General features: G+C 34.5%; 2 protein-coding genes across 5 annotated transcripts; one reads left to right on the top strand and one right to left on the bottom strand.

Moving 5' to 3' along the window:
• Positions 1 to 1,446: 1,446 nt before the first annotated feature.
• Positions 1,447 to 6,338, bottom strand: LOC101207085 (2-oxoglutarate and iron-dependent oxygenase JMJD4). Of its 3 annotated transcripts, XM_031884272.1 has the most exons (10): positions 5,995 to 6,338; positions 5,592 to 5,634; positions 5,225 to 5,388; positions 4,328 to 4,490; positions 4,135 to 4,252; positions 3,635 to 3,704; positions 3,464 to 3,544; positions 3,115 to 3,171; positions 2,898 to 3,009; positions 1,515 to 2,517 (listed from the first exon to the last, which is right to left on the bottom strand). In XM_031884272.1, the coding sequence occupies exons 1-10, from the start codon at positions 6,205 to 6,207 to the stop codon at positions 2,057 to 2,059; spliced, it is 1,482 nt and encodes a 493-aa protein (XP_031740132.1). In that variant the 5' UTR covers positions 6,208 to 6,338; the 3' UTR covers positions 1,515 to 2,056. The 3 variants fall into 3 exon arrangements, with proteins under 3 accessions (XP_011655739.1, XP_031740132.1, XP_004138273.2); XM_011657437.2 differs by lacking the exon at positions 5,592 to 5,634 and having other exon boundaries at positions 1,447 to 2,517; positions 5,995 to 6,128; XM_004138225.3 differs by lacking the exon at positions 5,592 to 5,634 and having other exon boundaries at positions 5,225 to 5,395.
• A 69-nt stretch (positions 6,339 to 6,407) lies between these two features.
• On the top strand, positions 6,408 to 11,662 carry LOC101205889 (cell division cycle protein 48 homolog). Of its 2 annotated transcripts, XM_004138052.3 has the most exons (9): positions 6,525 to 6,736; positions 7,071 to 7,236; positions 7,326 to 7,554; positions 7,664 to 8,430; positions 8,523 to 8,744; positions 8,900 to 8,971; positions 9,072 to 9,353; positions 9,588 to 9,947; positions 11,155 to 11,662. In XM_004138052.3, exons 1-9 carry the CDS (start codon positions 6,672 to 6,674, stop codon positions 11,449 to 11,451), a joined length of 2,460 nt encoding a protein of 819 aa, XP_004138100.1. In that variant the 5' UTR covers positions 6,525 to 6,671; the 3' UTR covers positions 11,452 to 11,662. The 2 variants fall into 2 exon arrangements, with proteins under 2 accessions (XP_031740129.1, XP_004138100.1); XM_031884269.1 differs by lacking the exon at positions 7,071 to 7,236 and having other exon boundaries at positions 6,408 to 6,736.
• Positions 11,663 to 14,351: the final 2,689 nt, after the last annotated feature.

Here is a 14,351-nt window from a genome sequence, read left to right as displayed (position 1 = left end):
TTGTTACAAAAGACTTACAAGAGGATAATTTCTTTATTTTTAACTAAAAATTCAACCCAGAAATTTGGATATTAAAAGGATAAAATGTAGCTATAATGAAATTAATGTAGAATTATTATAGTGATTCATGCTTAATTATTAAAGATGACAAGGACTCACTCAATAATGAGTAGATAAGATGTATTTTTTTTTTTTAAAATAAAATAAAGAAGATAAGATGTATTATTTTTAAAATGGATTAAAGTGGCTCATAATGTCATCTCATAATGTCACTAAGATTTGTCAAAAGAAAAGTTTCCTCAAATCAGTTTTTTAAGGTCCCATACTTTTTATGAATTTTGCATGTGGGGAGCAATAAAGGAGCAATGCTTGCATAGCTCTTTTAACATTCTCAATCTTTAGAAGAACCATTACAGAATATCTCTGCAGTGAATTGGTGTGAATACATCAAAAGGAGAGTATGAAGAGTCAACCAAACATAATTAATGGCACTGGTCAATGCTATTTCAACTTTTTTTTTCTTCTTTACGAATTAATTTCATCAATCTAACTGTGTGATAGACTACGTTTATCTATATTACGATCATATAAAGTGGTCTATTTTAATCTATTTTAGTTTATCAGAGATATTTTGCTATATTTTATAAACATTTTAGTTCATTTTAATACCTTTGAATCTTTTCACAACATCCACTATTTTACCTCTTTCAATAATTAATAAGTAAACTTTGGCATTGAATTTTACGTTAAAGGTTGAGGTTAAAAATGCTTTTACACTAAGCTATGTATTGATGGGTTAGATATTCTCTCTTTCTACTTTTCCATTTTTGAGAGGTTCTTAACAAAGATTCTCTGCTTTAGAATGAATACTATTAGTTATTTGGATTATCATATCTTTAAGAATGTGATTCTTCTGAATTTGATGCCTAATCTCTTAACTGTAATCGACACGTATTTTCTTGAAGATAAAGATAAATACTCATCTAGTAAAAGATTTATTAATCTATATTATATACAAAATAGGTTACGATGGAAGAATATTTACATCATCATTTTGCCCTTTGTGTTATGTCTTTCATTACAACTATTTGGATCGAGATGGTTATCAAAAATCAATAATAACATGTTTGAATGAATAATCATGTCTTCATGTCATGGTTCAAGTCTAAATGATTTTTATTATTTGAATGTGACATAGACGATAAATAGGACCTACAATTTACCAATAGAGGTGTATCTTCTCTATTCAAATAGTTACTGTTCGGGTTAAAATATATATATAACTACACCATTAATTTCACGTCTATGGCATGTGTTATGGACTATGTCATATAAATGAATTAGAAGTCATGTTAGCATCCAACAACTTCTAACGAAAGATTTACACAATCTAACGATTGGACAAACAAATAACAGAAATCTCACATCCCCAAACAAATCAAACAGTTGCAAAGATTTGTTCAAAACAGATTATTGGAATGAAAACAAGAGATGAGAGGGAACGAAGAACAGTGGAAACGGAAAACAGGAAGGTTGAAATAAGTGAAGAGAAGAGTGAAATGGATGCCACTGCTTGGTGCCACAAACTTTAACCACAGACACTCATCTTAGTGTACTGGCCTGAACTGAAAAGGCATACAATAATACAGTTTGCTTTACCAACAAAATAAAAAGAAAACAACACTTTATGAGGACAGATCAGGAAAAAGGAAAAAAAAAAAAAAATAGAAAGCGAAGGCCCATAAAAGATGGTGATCTTTGGTGGGTGCTCCCACAATCTGATCCACCACTGGGGTCACTTTCAAATCGAACCACAGACTACTAACCTCTTGTTTCTCTTTCTTTTTTTTGAATCAATGCAATGATCCAATCATGAGAGAGAAAGAGAATCTGTACCCAAGATTTGTCACTTTAATGCCAGGAGGACCAGCACTAATGGTGGAGTTCATTTCATTTTGATTTCTCATTTCTCAAATGCCTTCTAGATGAAGATGAACCACACTGTTGTCTAAAAACCAGCTTGAGAATCAGTTTGTGTATGAGGAAATGAGAACAATCATTCCGATGATTCTATGCTTGTGTGTTCAGTTAAGACTGTGTCGATATATTTGACAAGATCTTGGGGAGACGAAACAGCATCACAAAAGTTTTGAATGACTATCGAAGTCCTAGAATCTTGTGTTGCGACTGTCTTTGAGCAAAAGCTCAAAACTTGTCGATTGTGTATGGACTCACAAGTTCGAATTAATGAATAACAAAGTTTAGAAAACTTGGGATTTTTGTGTGTTTCTACTAGATCCAACATGAATCCTTGGTCTCCTGAAAAACATTCCAGGAATTTCATTTTCAAGGCAATCTTCTGTATTGAAGAAAGATTCTGAACCAACTGCTGAATTATTGGAGATATGCTCCCAATTCCAGCAATATTTTCAGCATCTCTAGCTAGAGTGTCAAGTACCACCGAATTCGCGAGCGAAAAGCGTGCTAAGAAGATGAAAAAGTCATAGAAGTTCATGCCTGAAAGAAGAGCAAAAAACAGTATAAATTACATCAATGGTAAAGTGTGGATGCACATTCCTTCCTTAATACTATCAGCGTATGCATCGTAGAAGGCTTTCCACTGAAAACTTCTAATAATGAGAAAACGGGAGTTCTTAAGAGCTTGCTCCCTAATGATGCTCTGATCTCAATAAGCTGGTTAAAGATTTGAAAGTATATGTCCAGCTCTAACTTAAACTAGATAATAAGATATTGTATATGAATTGAATTATTGATACACGATCTAGTTGTTTTGGCAGTTTACTCAATGCAACTTTGTATACCTGGTCAGAATGTTAGAATGTTGATTCAATCATCGACTAAGTTACTATACACAGTGATCTAAAACTTTATGCTACCTGTGTTAGCTGCAAGGTTGCGCTGACAGAGACCTTCAAAATCATCACATATATCTCTAATGTCTTCTATGTACTCCTTGGCTTCATTATAGTCCCGCAACATCAAGTCCAACTAAAAGAATGAAAATTCAGAGCAGAGAACAGGCCGGTAGGATCAAAATATTGTTTATCAAGTGACGAACAAAGATTCTGTAAAGCCTATGATAGCAATCCTTACCACCCAACAGAGATTGTAGGAGTTAAACCAATTGTGGTTTATTGATACGGTGTCATCCTGAAAGCATTCACATATCAAAAGATAGAATGGTTGTTGAGACAAAACTATGATGGAAAATATAGAAGAACCTCAAAGTTAAAAAATCTTTAGAAAAAGAAAAAGCAAACTGAATCAAGCATCCGTTGAGAAATAATAATCGGAGAGAGGTTGAGAGCGTAAAAGATAATTCAAGCAATCTACCATAGTGGAACAAGTACAATTGCTAATCATAAAATAACGAGACCTAAAACCATGAACAATACAAATTAATTTGCACCACAAGGACATAAAAATAAATGAAGTATAATACCAGATTATGAACTTGATGATACCAGCCACTTGGCACAAATATAATTTCGTTCTGTTCTTGAATACATTCCAACCAGGTAGCCTGCACAATGATAAACAAATGAACATGGAAAAAGCTGATATATTCAAGAAATAGAAGGAGAAGAGGTTTAGCATATGCAATCATATATACCTTCTTAAAACCCGGAAACAAATATTCACTTATATCATCAAAGATATTATAAATACAGGCCTTCATATTCCTGAAAATATAAACAAGAAGTTAGAAAAAGAGGAAACAGCGACAAAAAGCCCAAAGATAAGCATTGCATTTGGTGGGGGGGATTATTGTATTGGAATAGACAGGCAGGCTACAAGATATCGAATGGCTCTAAATGTAGGATGTGATAAAGATCGTATCATTCCCACATTTACATATTGAAGAAATTCTCTTGAAAAACTAAAAGACAACTCATAGGTTCTTTTCAGCTTAGAGTTTTAGCATATTTTCCGTCACTTTTCTCTTCTCAATCTCAAGTACTAATGTAATGGAAATAGGTAGTTATTCAAGCCCACCAAGTCCCTTCAGAATATAAATTGGAGGTTACTTACAAAATTACAACAAGTTTAAAATCCAACACATTGAACCATCAGTTAACAAGAAAGTGCAAAATAACAAAACTATGTTCATGCCTGTCGAATACAAGATGAGACTGAGAAGGAGGCAAAAGAAACCACTGTTTCTTTCCACAAACATTTGCTGACCAGCTGTATGACCTGAAAACGTCAGCATGAAGTGGAGTCCAAGAACCTAACCAAGAACCACGCATAAGTTTTGATGAGGGCAAAAATTTTTAAAAAGTGCATGAGTTATATATGATGGCACCTTTTGCTCCCATGTAAACGAAACGATAGTCGGAGCAACTTATTTCATCTTTCTCTTGGTAAGAGTCAGGATCCCTGTGCATACGGTAGCTGTCAAGGTATAGGTTCAGCCAGTCATCACAAACAAAGTGTGGAGTTGAATATGCTGTATAATTTAGATATTCCTGAGAATCACATCAAGAAGGATAGGAAAACATGTGAGACCACACATCTAGCTATTCTCTAACAAATAAAGCCCATGATTTGACACTGGACAGTCATTCAGTAAAAACGTTATTGCATCATGTTTCAAACAATGATAATGCAAGATGATAATGTAAAGATCAATCCAGCATGGAAATTTAAGAAAATGACGCAACTAGTCAATAGCAGGCAATTTAGGAAAACATGAGTATGGGTGTGTGTCCACTATATGCGGGCTTATTCAAGGAGAAGTTAAGCAGGATACTCATAGACTCTTAATTACTGGACAATGAACGTTGAATACAAAATTCTATTTGTAGGATATCTGGAGAAACCATGCGAAGACATTTCCACCGGTTCAAAAAGAAGGATGTTCCTAAGCTTTTTCATAGTTCGGATTCAAAGTTAAGCTATGAGATGAACTGTGTTCCAACCCACTTGTCCACACAAATAGTAACTCTATCCTAAAAAATGCACCTCTTAATAAAACATGCTTCAATTAAGGTGTACAAAGCAACATCACGTGGGGTTAAAAGAGCCGTGTTCGTCTTCTACATGTGTTCCAAACAACCATTTAACCTGATAATTCAACACTAGAAGCATTACATGATGGACTTCCTTAGGTCTACAATTTGATGTTCCTTATAGACATATATATCCATGAGTTCAAACACAAACAAAAAAATGAAGGGAAAAAAGAAGTAGACGCTTACACCTTCACAAAATGCCAGTCTTTCAAGTATAGTACAGACTTGTCAGTAAGTCCATTGTTTGAGCTAAGGCCATGCTCCTGTATGGGCTCCTTACACCATTGATCAATGAACTCTGAAACAGACATTTCTACTCTCTTCTGATCTGTAAATTCTTTAGTACTGCAATCTGCAACCTAAAAGTGCCAAATGATTATCTGACCTCCTAAAAAGTGGAACACAAACTTAAAACTCTTTCTTTAGAGTAGTTGAACATGAATAGACAAGTTTCACTATAGGAAACGTATTCCCATTAGTGGTACATAAGCATGGACACATCAACTAACTGTGATAGCTCAATCACATTGAAATCATTGTTCCATTTCCTCTTACTTTGTTTTTTATGGTAAGAGTCGGAGATTGCAAATGAGGGAGACTGGAACGCAGTAGTCATAATGCACCAAGGGAGAAAAAATGTATGGTTAGTGAGACAAACAAGACTGATCCTTTTTGCATCATTTCAGGTTTACCAATAACAATAAAATGGAACAATTCATTGAAGAACTACTCCCCACACAAGTAATAAGAGATGCAAGAACAAGACTCTTCCTTACAAGTTGAAATGCATGAATAAAACCAACCCACTAATTCCACTGAATAAAATCCCCGGATGCACTGAGAATTTGAATTACAATACATCATGCTGAAGTGAGATTAGACAAAAAAGAATACATATGAAAATTAAGCTGGGACAATCAGAACCAAAAAGATCATATTCAAGCAGAAATTTTAGTACCTGTACCCTGGATTTCCCGAAATGGGTGGAAAAGAAACTTAGATTTGGCTGCCCATTCTCGTCGACCCAATCACTGCAAGCCTTCCAATCATCCATGAGACCTGTCAACACCACAGGTTTGTTCTTCTCCATGTATCGTTCTACAAATTCCTTATAACTCAGTCCTTTCCCATTTACTTTGTCTATTTTTCCACAAATTTCGATACCCATCATTTGCTTTGCTGAAATTTTCGTCTTTCAGAACCGCCGTGGCCGTGAGGACAAGCAAGGAGACTAAAGGTGGAACATCGCCGGTAGCAGCCGTACTTCTGTTTTTCTCGAGCAATGAAATTGGGCTGGGTTAAGTTGGGCCAGGCCCAGATTCAATGGCGGATCCTAACAGAATAAAAGCCGCAATTTGTCAAACGCTTTCTTTTTGGTTTCACCTGCTACTGAAAAATGGCGCCTACTTCACCGATAGCTTTACTTCCATGGCGACCCGCCATTAGTTTCATGTGTAGGTGGAGAGAACTGATTGGTATCAACGTCTTTATGGAAACGGGCTATGTCGGTTGTCCGTCTTCCATACAACAGTGTCATCTATTTTTTATTTCTTCGCATCTTCCTTCTGCATTGCACCGGTGGTCTGAAAACTTGCAGAAACCCTTGTGGTGCTCAAAACACAAAAGACCGAAACGATGACAGACCCAACAGGTTCTTCGGCTTCAGACAAGGGCCAGGAACTCTCTTCTTCATCGGACCAGTAAGTTTTCGTTTAGAATCTTGATTGTTCTTGTTCAGGCCCAGTAATTACCTCTGAATTTTTCTGGTTCTCAAACGGCTAGATAGGTTGATAGAGATTTTAGCTTTATCTTACTTCCATACAAGTGAAAAGTTGGTGCTACATATGTTCCAAAAACTGTTCTGGAAATTTTAGTTTTTCTGCAATTCTTTTTATGAGATGGTTAGGATGGGGGAAGATATTAGCATAATATGTATTGGATTTAGATAAGAGAGAAGATGGAGCTTAAGCACGTTCAGGTACATTAATTTACCTCTGAATTGTGTTGATTTCCGAACCTTTTGTTTGGAAATAGGAACAATACTAAACGGGATTTTTCCACTGCAATTTTGGAACGGAAGAAATCTCCAAATCGCTTAGTTGTTGATGAGGCTATAAATGATGATAACTCTGTCGTTTCATTGCATCCTGCCACCATGGAAAAGTTGCAGTTCTTTAGAGGAGATACTATTTTATTAAAGGTGATGTTCATGCTTGTTTTGGCAGACAGTTTCATCTATCCAGGAGAATGATAATTAGTTTACTTGCATTGTTGTTATTATTATAATAGGGGAAGAAGCGGAGAGATACAGTGTGTATTGTACTTGCCGATGAACAATGCGAAGAGTCAAAAATCAGAATGAATAAAATTGTAAGAGGTAATCTCAGAGTTCGTCTTGGAGACATTGTATCTGTCCATCAGTGTCCTGACGTGAAGTATGGAAATCGGGTTCATATCCTCCCTATTGACGATACAATAGAGGGTGTTACTGGCAACCTCTTTGATGCATATTTGAAACGTGAGGGTTTTGTATTTTAGTTTTACTATCTCCCCTTGATTTTAGATTATAGAATTTCTGGAAAATGATTGGAATCTGATTCTGGTTTTGTTGCTACTCTTGATGTTAGCTTACTTCTTGGAAGCATATCGACCGGTAAGGAAGGGTGACCTGTTCTTAGTCCGGGGTGGAATGAGAAGTGTTGAGTTCAAGGTCATAGAAACGGACCCTGGTGAATACTGTGTTGTTGCACCTGATACCGAGATCTTCTGTGAGGGAGAACCTGTCAAACGTGAGGATGAGGAGAGATTAAACGAAGTTGGATATGATGATGTTGGAGGTGTCAGGAAGCAAATGGCTCAGATACGTGAATTAGTCGAATTACCTCTTAGGCACCCACAACTCTTCAAATCAATTGGTGTAAAGCCTCCAAAAGGGATATTGCTATATGGGCCTCCTGGGTCTGGAAAAACTCTTATAGCAAGAGCTGTTGCTAACGAGACAGGTGCATTCTTCTTTCTTATTAATGGGCCGGAAATAATGTCAAAGTTAGCTGGTGAGAGCGAAAGTAATCTGAGGAAGGCATTTGAGGAAGCTGAAAAGAATGCCCCCTCGATTATATTTATTGATGAGCTTGATTCCATTGCTCCAAAGAGGGAGAAAACGCATGGAGAAGTGGAAAGACGTATTGTGTCCCAACTTCTTACCTTGATGGATGGCCTGAAGACTCGAGCACATGTTATTATTATCGGAGCAACTAATAGACCCAATTCAATTGACCCTGCTTTGAGGAGATTCGGAAGATTTGATCGGGAGATTGATATTGGTGTACCTGATGAAGTAGGACGATTGGAAGTTCTTAGTATCCATACAAAGAACATGAAACTTGCAGAGGATGTGAGATTCTTTCAAATGTTACCTCACATAAATTTTCAGTAAACATATTTTCCATGTAGAACATTTTCTTAAGAAGCTGGTCTTTGTACCAGGTTGATCTTGAGAGAGTTGCAAGGGATACACATGGTTATGTTGGTGCTGACCTAGCCGCTCTTTGCACTGAAGCAGCACTCCAGTGTATTAGGGAGAAAATGGATGTCATCGACTTGGAAGATGAAACAATAGATGCTGAGGTTTTGAATTCCATGGCTGTATCCAATGAACACTTCCAAACTGCTTTAGGGTCTTCTAATCCATCAGCCTTGCGGGAAACTGTGAGTTTGCTTCCTTAATTTTTACTCTGAAAAAACTACTTCCATATCTTGTTAGAGATTGTGGTTAGTTTGGCGTAAAATTGCCTCTAGTGTTGTGTTCCTTTTCAACTGACTAAACTGTCGTAAAAACTTCAAAAGTTGCCTTTTGCTTTTAGGTTGTGGAGGTTCCAAATGTGTCGTGGGATGATATTGGTGGGTTGGAAAACGTTAAAAGAGAGCTCCAGGAGGTTTGTGCCCTGTTTTATATTTTGAAGTTATAATTTTAAGCTTTTGCCTCAGTTTTTTTTCCCTCGCCAAACTCATCTCCGTTTGGTTGTTTTGTGGCAGACTGTCCAATACCCAGTGGAGCATCCTGAGAAGTTTGAAAAATTCGGCATGTCACCATCTAAAGGTGTTCTCTTTTATGGTCCCCCTGGCTGTGGTAAAACGCTACTTGCTAAGGCAATTGCCAATGAATGCCAGGCAAACTTTATAAGTGTGAAAGGACCGGAGTTGCTGACAATGTGGTTTGGTGAAAGTGAGGCAAACGTGAGAGAGATATTTGACAAGGCTCGTCAGTCAGCTCCTTGTGTACTATTTTTTGATGAGCTCGATTCTATAGCAACTCAGGTTCTAAGTCTTCAAGCTTCAACATATAGTCGACCAATTCTTATTTCTTATCAATTTTTTTACAATTAATCACTCTTTTTATTTTAAAAGTATGCATATGTGTGTGTGTGTATGTATATATATGTATGTGTATGTATATGCATATGTATATACATATACGAATGTTCATATGTGAGTGAATTTCAGATTTTTTATATATACAAAAGATATGATAAATTGGTTTAATTTTCACAGCGTGGTAGTTCTGTTGGAGATGCTGGTGGTGCAGCAGACAGAGTCTTGAACCAACTTCTTACAGAAATGGATGGCATGACTGCAAAGAAGACTGTGTTCATAATTGGGGCAACAAACAGGCCAGACATTATCGACCCCGCACTGCTAAGGCCGGGACGTCTAGACCAATTAATATACATTCCGCTCCCTGACGAGTCTTCTCGTCTTCAAATCTTCAAAGCTTGTCTGCGAAAGTCACCAGTGGCGAAAGATGTCAATCTGTCAGCTCTTGCAGGGTATACCCATGGCTTCAGTGGAGCTGATATCACTGAAATATGTCAGCGTGCCTGCAAATATGCCATTAGAGAAAATATCGAGAAGGTACGTCTTTACCAAAAATGTTGTACTACAGTTTGATGTGGCAGCAACTTTGACTCTGAGTGAACATCCTTTACTTGAATTTCTTGTCCATTAAAAGAACCATGCTTTAGAAGATTGGTGAAATGATTGGAATCATGTTCGATAACCATTTTGTTTTTTTGTTTTTTTGTTTTCTATTTATGAAAATTATGCTTGTTTCCTCCCATTTTTTAGGGAAGCTTTTCATTCCACTTAAAAACACGAGTTTAGTTTGGCTTTTGAAAAACATTTTCAAAATTTAGATAATTTTATCGGTAGAAGTAGTGTTTATAAGCTTAATTTTCAAACATGCAAAAAGTAAGGATAACAAATTCTTAAGAGAACTGTGGTACTTCTGATGTTACGTCATCCGTGTGATGATCTTTCTAACCAACTCTCTTTAAAAGTTCTTTCGCTGACTTTATAAAGTGTTTGCTTCTTTTACTCACAAATAATTTCATTTCTTTCATTTTGACCCAATTATATTTTCCCTATTTTTCTTCATCCGCATACTGTTTATCTGACTGACCCTTATCATTGCTGCCTAACCAATAGCAGACCAGCCATTCCTTCATCTCTTTTCAACTGATGAGGCCAAAGCTGAAAATAGAAAACAAATGAAGAAACTACAATCTGAAATAAATATAGTACCTACAAGAAAGACCTACATTTTTTTTCATGGAAAGATTTAGCACTCTTCAGTGACAAGCTTGATAATAAAGGTCCTCGTGAAATGAGAAACCATGTTCATTCACTGTGGCTGCCTAAAGCCTTTTTTTTTTCTCTGAAGATGTCTTTTCCCTTCCATGAAAACTGAAACCAACGTACTTTTCTTAAAAGTTAGCATTTACACTAACTTCTTGACTACTTTTTCTTGAACTAATTGTTATCTGCCAAACACTTTCTTTCTTTAGCCTGTGCTGGTTAGAGTTCTTGACTATCTTTGCTTAAACTAGTCAGCATCTATACTAAATGTCATGGATTGGAAAGGTGATTCTTTTTTAGTTTTGCTTTCTTGCCTTCTTCATTTTATGTTTAGTGATATCTGCTCATTGAGATATGAAATTCCCAACACCAGATGGATGTTATAAATTTATATTGCCTCATTATTTTAAGAATTTACTTCTATGGAACTATACATATTTACTACAATCTGTTAACTTGTTTTTATCCACGAAATGGGTGTTAGGATCTCGAAAGGGAGAGAAAGCAGGGTGAAAACTCAGAAGCCATGGAAGAAGACGAGATCGATGATGTCTCAGAGATTAAGGCAGCACATTTTGAGGAATCAATGAAGTATGCTCGCCGAAGTGTGAGCGATGCAGACATCAGGAAGTATCAGCTCTTTGCTCAGACCCTACAGCAATCTCGTGGAATTGGTTCTGAGTTTCGGTTCCCTGATCGAAACGACAATGTGGCAGCAGGAGCTGCCGACCCCTATGCTTCCACCATGGGTGCTGGAGATGATGATGATCTTTATAGCTGAAGTGAAAACCATCCAGGGCAGTAGTTCGTTTGGTTTTTCTTCTGTAAACGAGCTTTTAGTGCTTTTTATGGGTTTCCTTCTCTTGAAATGTAGTTGTTAAGTGAAGAAGACTTGTGTTGTTGTAGACACTTCCTTAGAAAGGTCTTTCTATGTAAATAAGGGAATATGGAACACATCATGACTTCCGAGTAGACATCTCTTGGTTCTGAAATCTGGAAATAAAATTAAACGCAGTAACAAATTTGAAAGGAAAAAAAGAAAAAATAAAACAGTACATACTTAAAAGTTATAAGTAAATTAATTTATACTACTTGTTAGTATTATATTTGTAATTTGTCCATACAAATGTAGAGAATTCTTCAAATAATTAGACTAATGGTGAACCATAGAGCAAAATAAAAATATACAAAAAGTATTGGTAGTTATCTTTAAATGTAGGAAAATAAATTAAAATATAACAAAAATTTAAATTCTCTTAATCATATAAAATTGATAGACTTGTATAATATCTATTTTGAATTATTTACCATGAATTTATATATATTTTGTAGTTCAAATTTTGTGATGAAATAAATTTGACGACTTTGTAATTATACTTTATACTTTATTACATATTTATCTGTTTAGATTTGAACATGTGGGGGTGGGCCCATGTCCATTACGGGGACTCGGGCAGTTGGGGAATTAGGGAGGAGAAATGCACGAAATTTTAAGCAAATGGAATCTTTTTTCCTTTTTTCTTTTTTTTTTTCTCTTTTTTAAATCTTAATTTTTTAAAATTATTTTTTTAGGTCTAGGGAATAGGACAAACAATGGGGCAAAAACCAAAAGAAAAAAAAAAGAGAGTAATTTAAAAGAAAAGAAAAGGGAAATTCACATGTGGGTCCCACTCAGCAAAAGAGGCTGCGGCTTTGGTGGTGAGATGAAGGTGGCACGTGCGTCACGTGAAGAGGAGCGTCGTCCATTCCCACGTGCCGAAGCGTCCTTTTAAAAACAAAGCCATTCGTCCGTCCGCGAGCCTCCCCCGAGACATGCCAACACGACACGACGTCGTTTCTTTGATTGGTCTCTCTCACTCTCACTCTCACTCGCATCTTTTCTTTTCTTTCTTTGTTTTCATAATAATACACAAATCCTTGCTTGTAGAAACAGATAGAATCTCTGCCTTTTAGTTGATGCATTTACAATTACAACTGTGGTTTTCACATTAATTTCTTTTACTTTTTAAATAGCTTTCCAATTATTTTATTCCTTTTAATTTTTTGATTTAGAGATGTTAACAAATTCCATTTGACTGATATATTTTATTTTTTTTAATTTTATTGATTCTAATTTTTAATTTTCTGTCGGGTGGACTTATGAACTTTTATAAAAAAAATGTTGGAAAAATTAATTAACTATCATATTAGACATTAAATCAAAGTTGATGAGGTTAGAGTTGGTTGAGAATAATTTTAAAAACAAAATATCTTTATATATGTTTTTATCTAACATTAAAAAAATGACTTTCAATCAACAATAATTTTGTGTAATTATTAATTTATGATGTCACACATAATAATTTAGACCAAATGTGACAAAATATTTACCACAACTATAAATATTCTTTTAATTATTATTCCTAAAACCTATAATCTATCATATATTATACCATATGTTTTTTAATATAACATAAACATTTGAGTTTATCAGAGAAAATACTATAGTTGTTAATGTTTTTATTTTTTATTTTTTTACAATTTATATTTAATCTAAAAAAAATTCGAAAATATGTTTTTCTTTTTCACTTATGTTAAAACTTTTTTTTCTAGTAGACTTGTTATTAGACTCGATAATCAAGTGCATGTGACAATCTTAGATTGAGGCATGCTTCATGCTTCAAAACTATATATATATTTGGCAAGCTCCTGTTCTTATGTATATGACTTTGCTTTTAGTGATTATAGTTATCAATAATTGAACTTTTTTCCCTTGAGGAACAATAATTGATTTATTGTTCTTTGAAAAGAAAACAACACAACAGTAATAATAATTGATATATTATATTCTTCCAGATCATGCCTTAGTTAATAATAGAAAAGCACTCAAAATAATAATACTAATAATATACAAGCTAATTTGTTTTCTCATAAATTCTCTAATATAGTAGTATGACATTTTTTCTCTTTTGATAAAGATCGTGTGACTTGTAATTTTATCAATTAGAACTTTCTACAGATTCTCAATTAATTTTTATTCGAAAATATAATTTTTCTTAGGTCAATTTTAATTATGCATGTTATTGATTCGACATTTAAAGTGTAATTTCGATAAAGGGTATAAGCTAATTCAAATTATTATTACTTAGAAGTCCTAGTTGATTTCATACGAAAATGTGTTAATTGATTAGCTTAATAAAATTAAAAGTTTAATTTGAGATAAAAATAAATTTAGGGTTTCGATGTATAAACCATCTATATATATATATATAAGCATTTAATCCAATAGTGCATTTGTAAAATCGACATTTGAAGAAACCTATACACATTTAACAATTAATGCATGGATGATTTTCAAAGTCATAGTATTTAATTATCTAAATTGATTGACCTATGAAATTTTGAGAGTTTGATTCACTTAAATTATGAATTTCCCATCATATTAGTAAAATAAATTAAGAGTAATATAAAAAAATTGATACATTTATAAAAATTCAGGCCTTGTAGTGTGTTGGATGAAAATTCTAATTGTTTATAAATATTTTTTTCACTTAAAAAGTCAATCAAAATAAACATTTAAATGGATACAATTATTAACTTAATGTTTTGAATAAATACATTTTACATTTTGTGTATAGGTGAGCAATATATATCAAAAAACCTAGTCAACTGACCAAACAAGATAGTTAGTTGGAGATTAAA

Source organism: Cucumis sativus, chromosome 1 (assembly GCF_000004075.3).
Source record: "Cucumis sativus cultivar 9930 chromosome 1, Cucumber_9930_V3, whole genome shotgun sequence".
Classification (NCBI taxonomy): Eukaryota; Viridiplantae; Streptophyta; class Magnoliopsida; order Cucurbitales; family Cucurbitaceae; genus Cucumis; species Cucumis sativus.
Note: the sequence above shows the minus strand (reverse complement) of the source record. Positions and strands in the feature narration are given on the sequence as shown.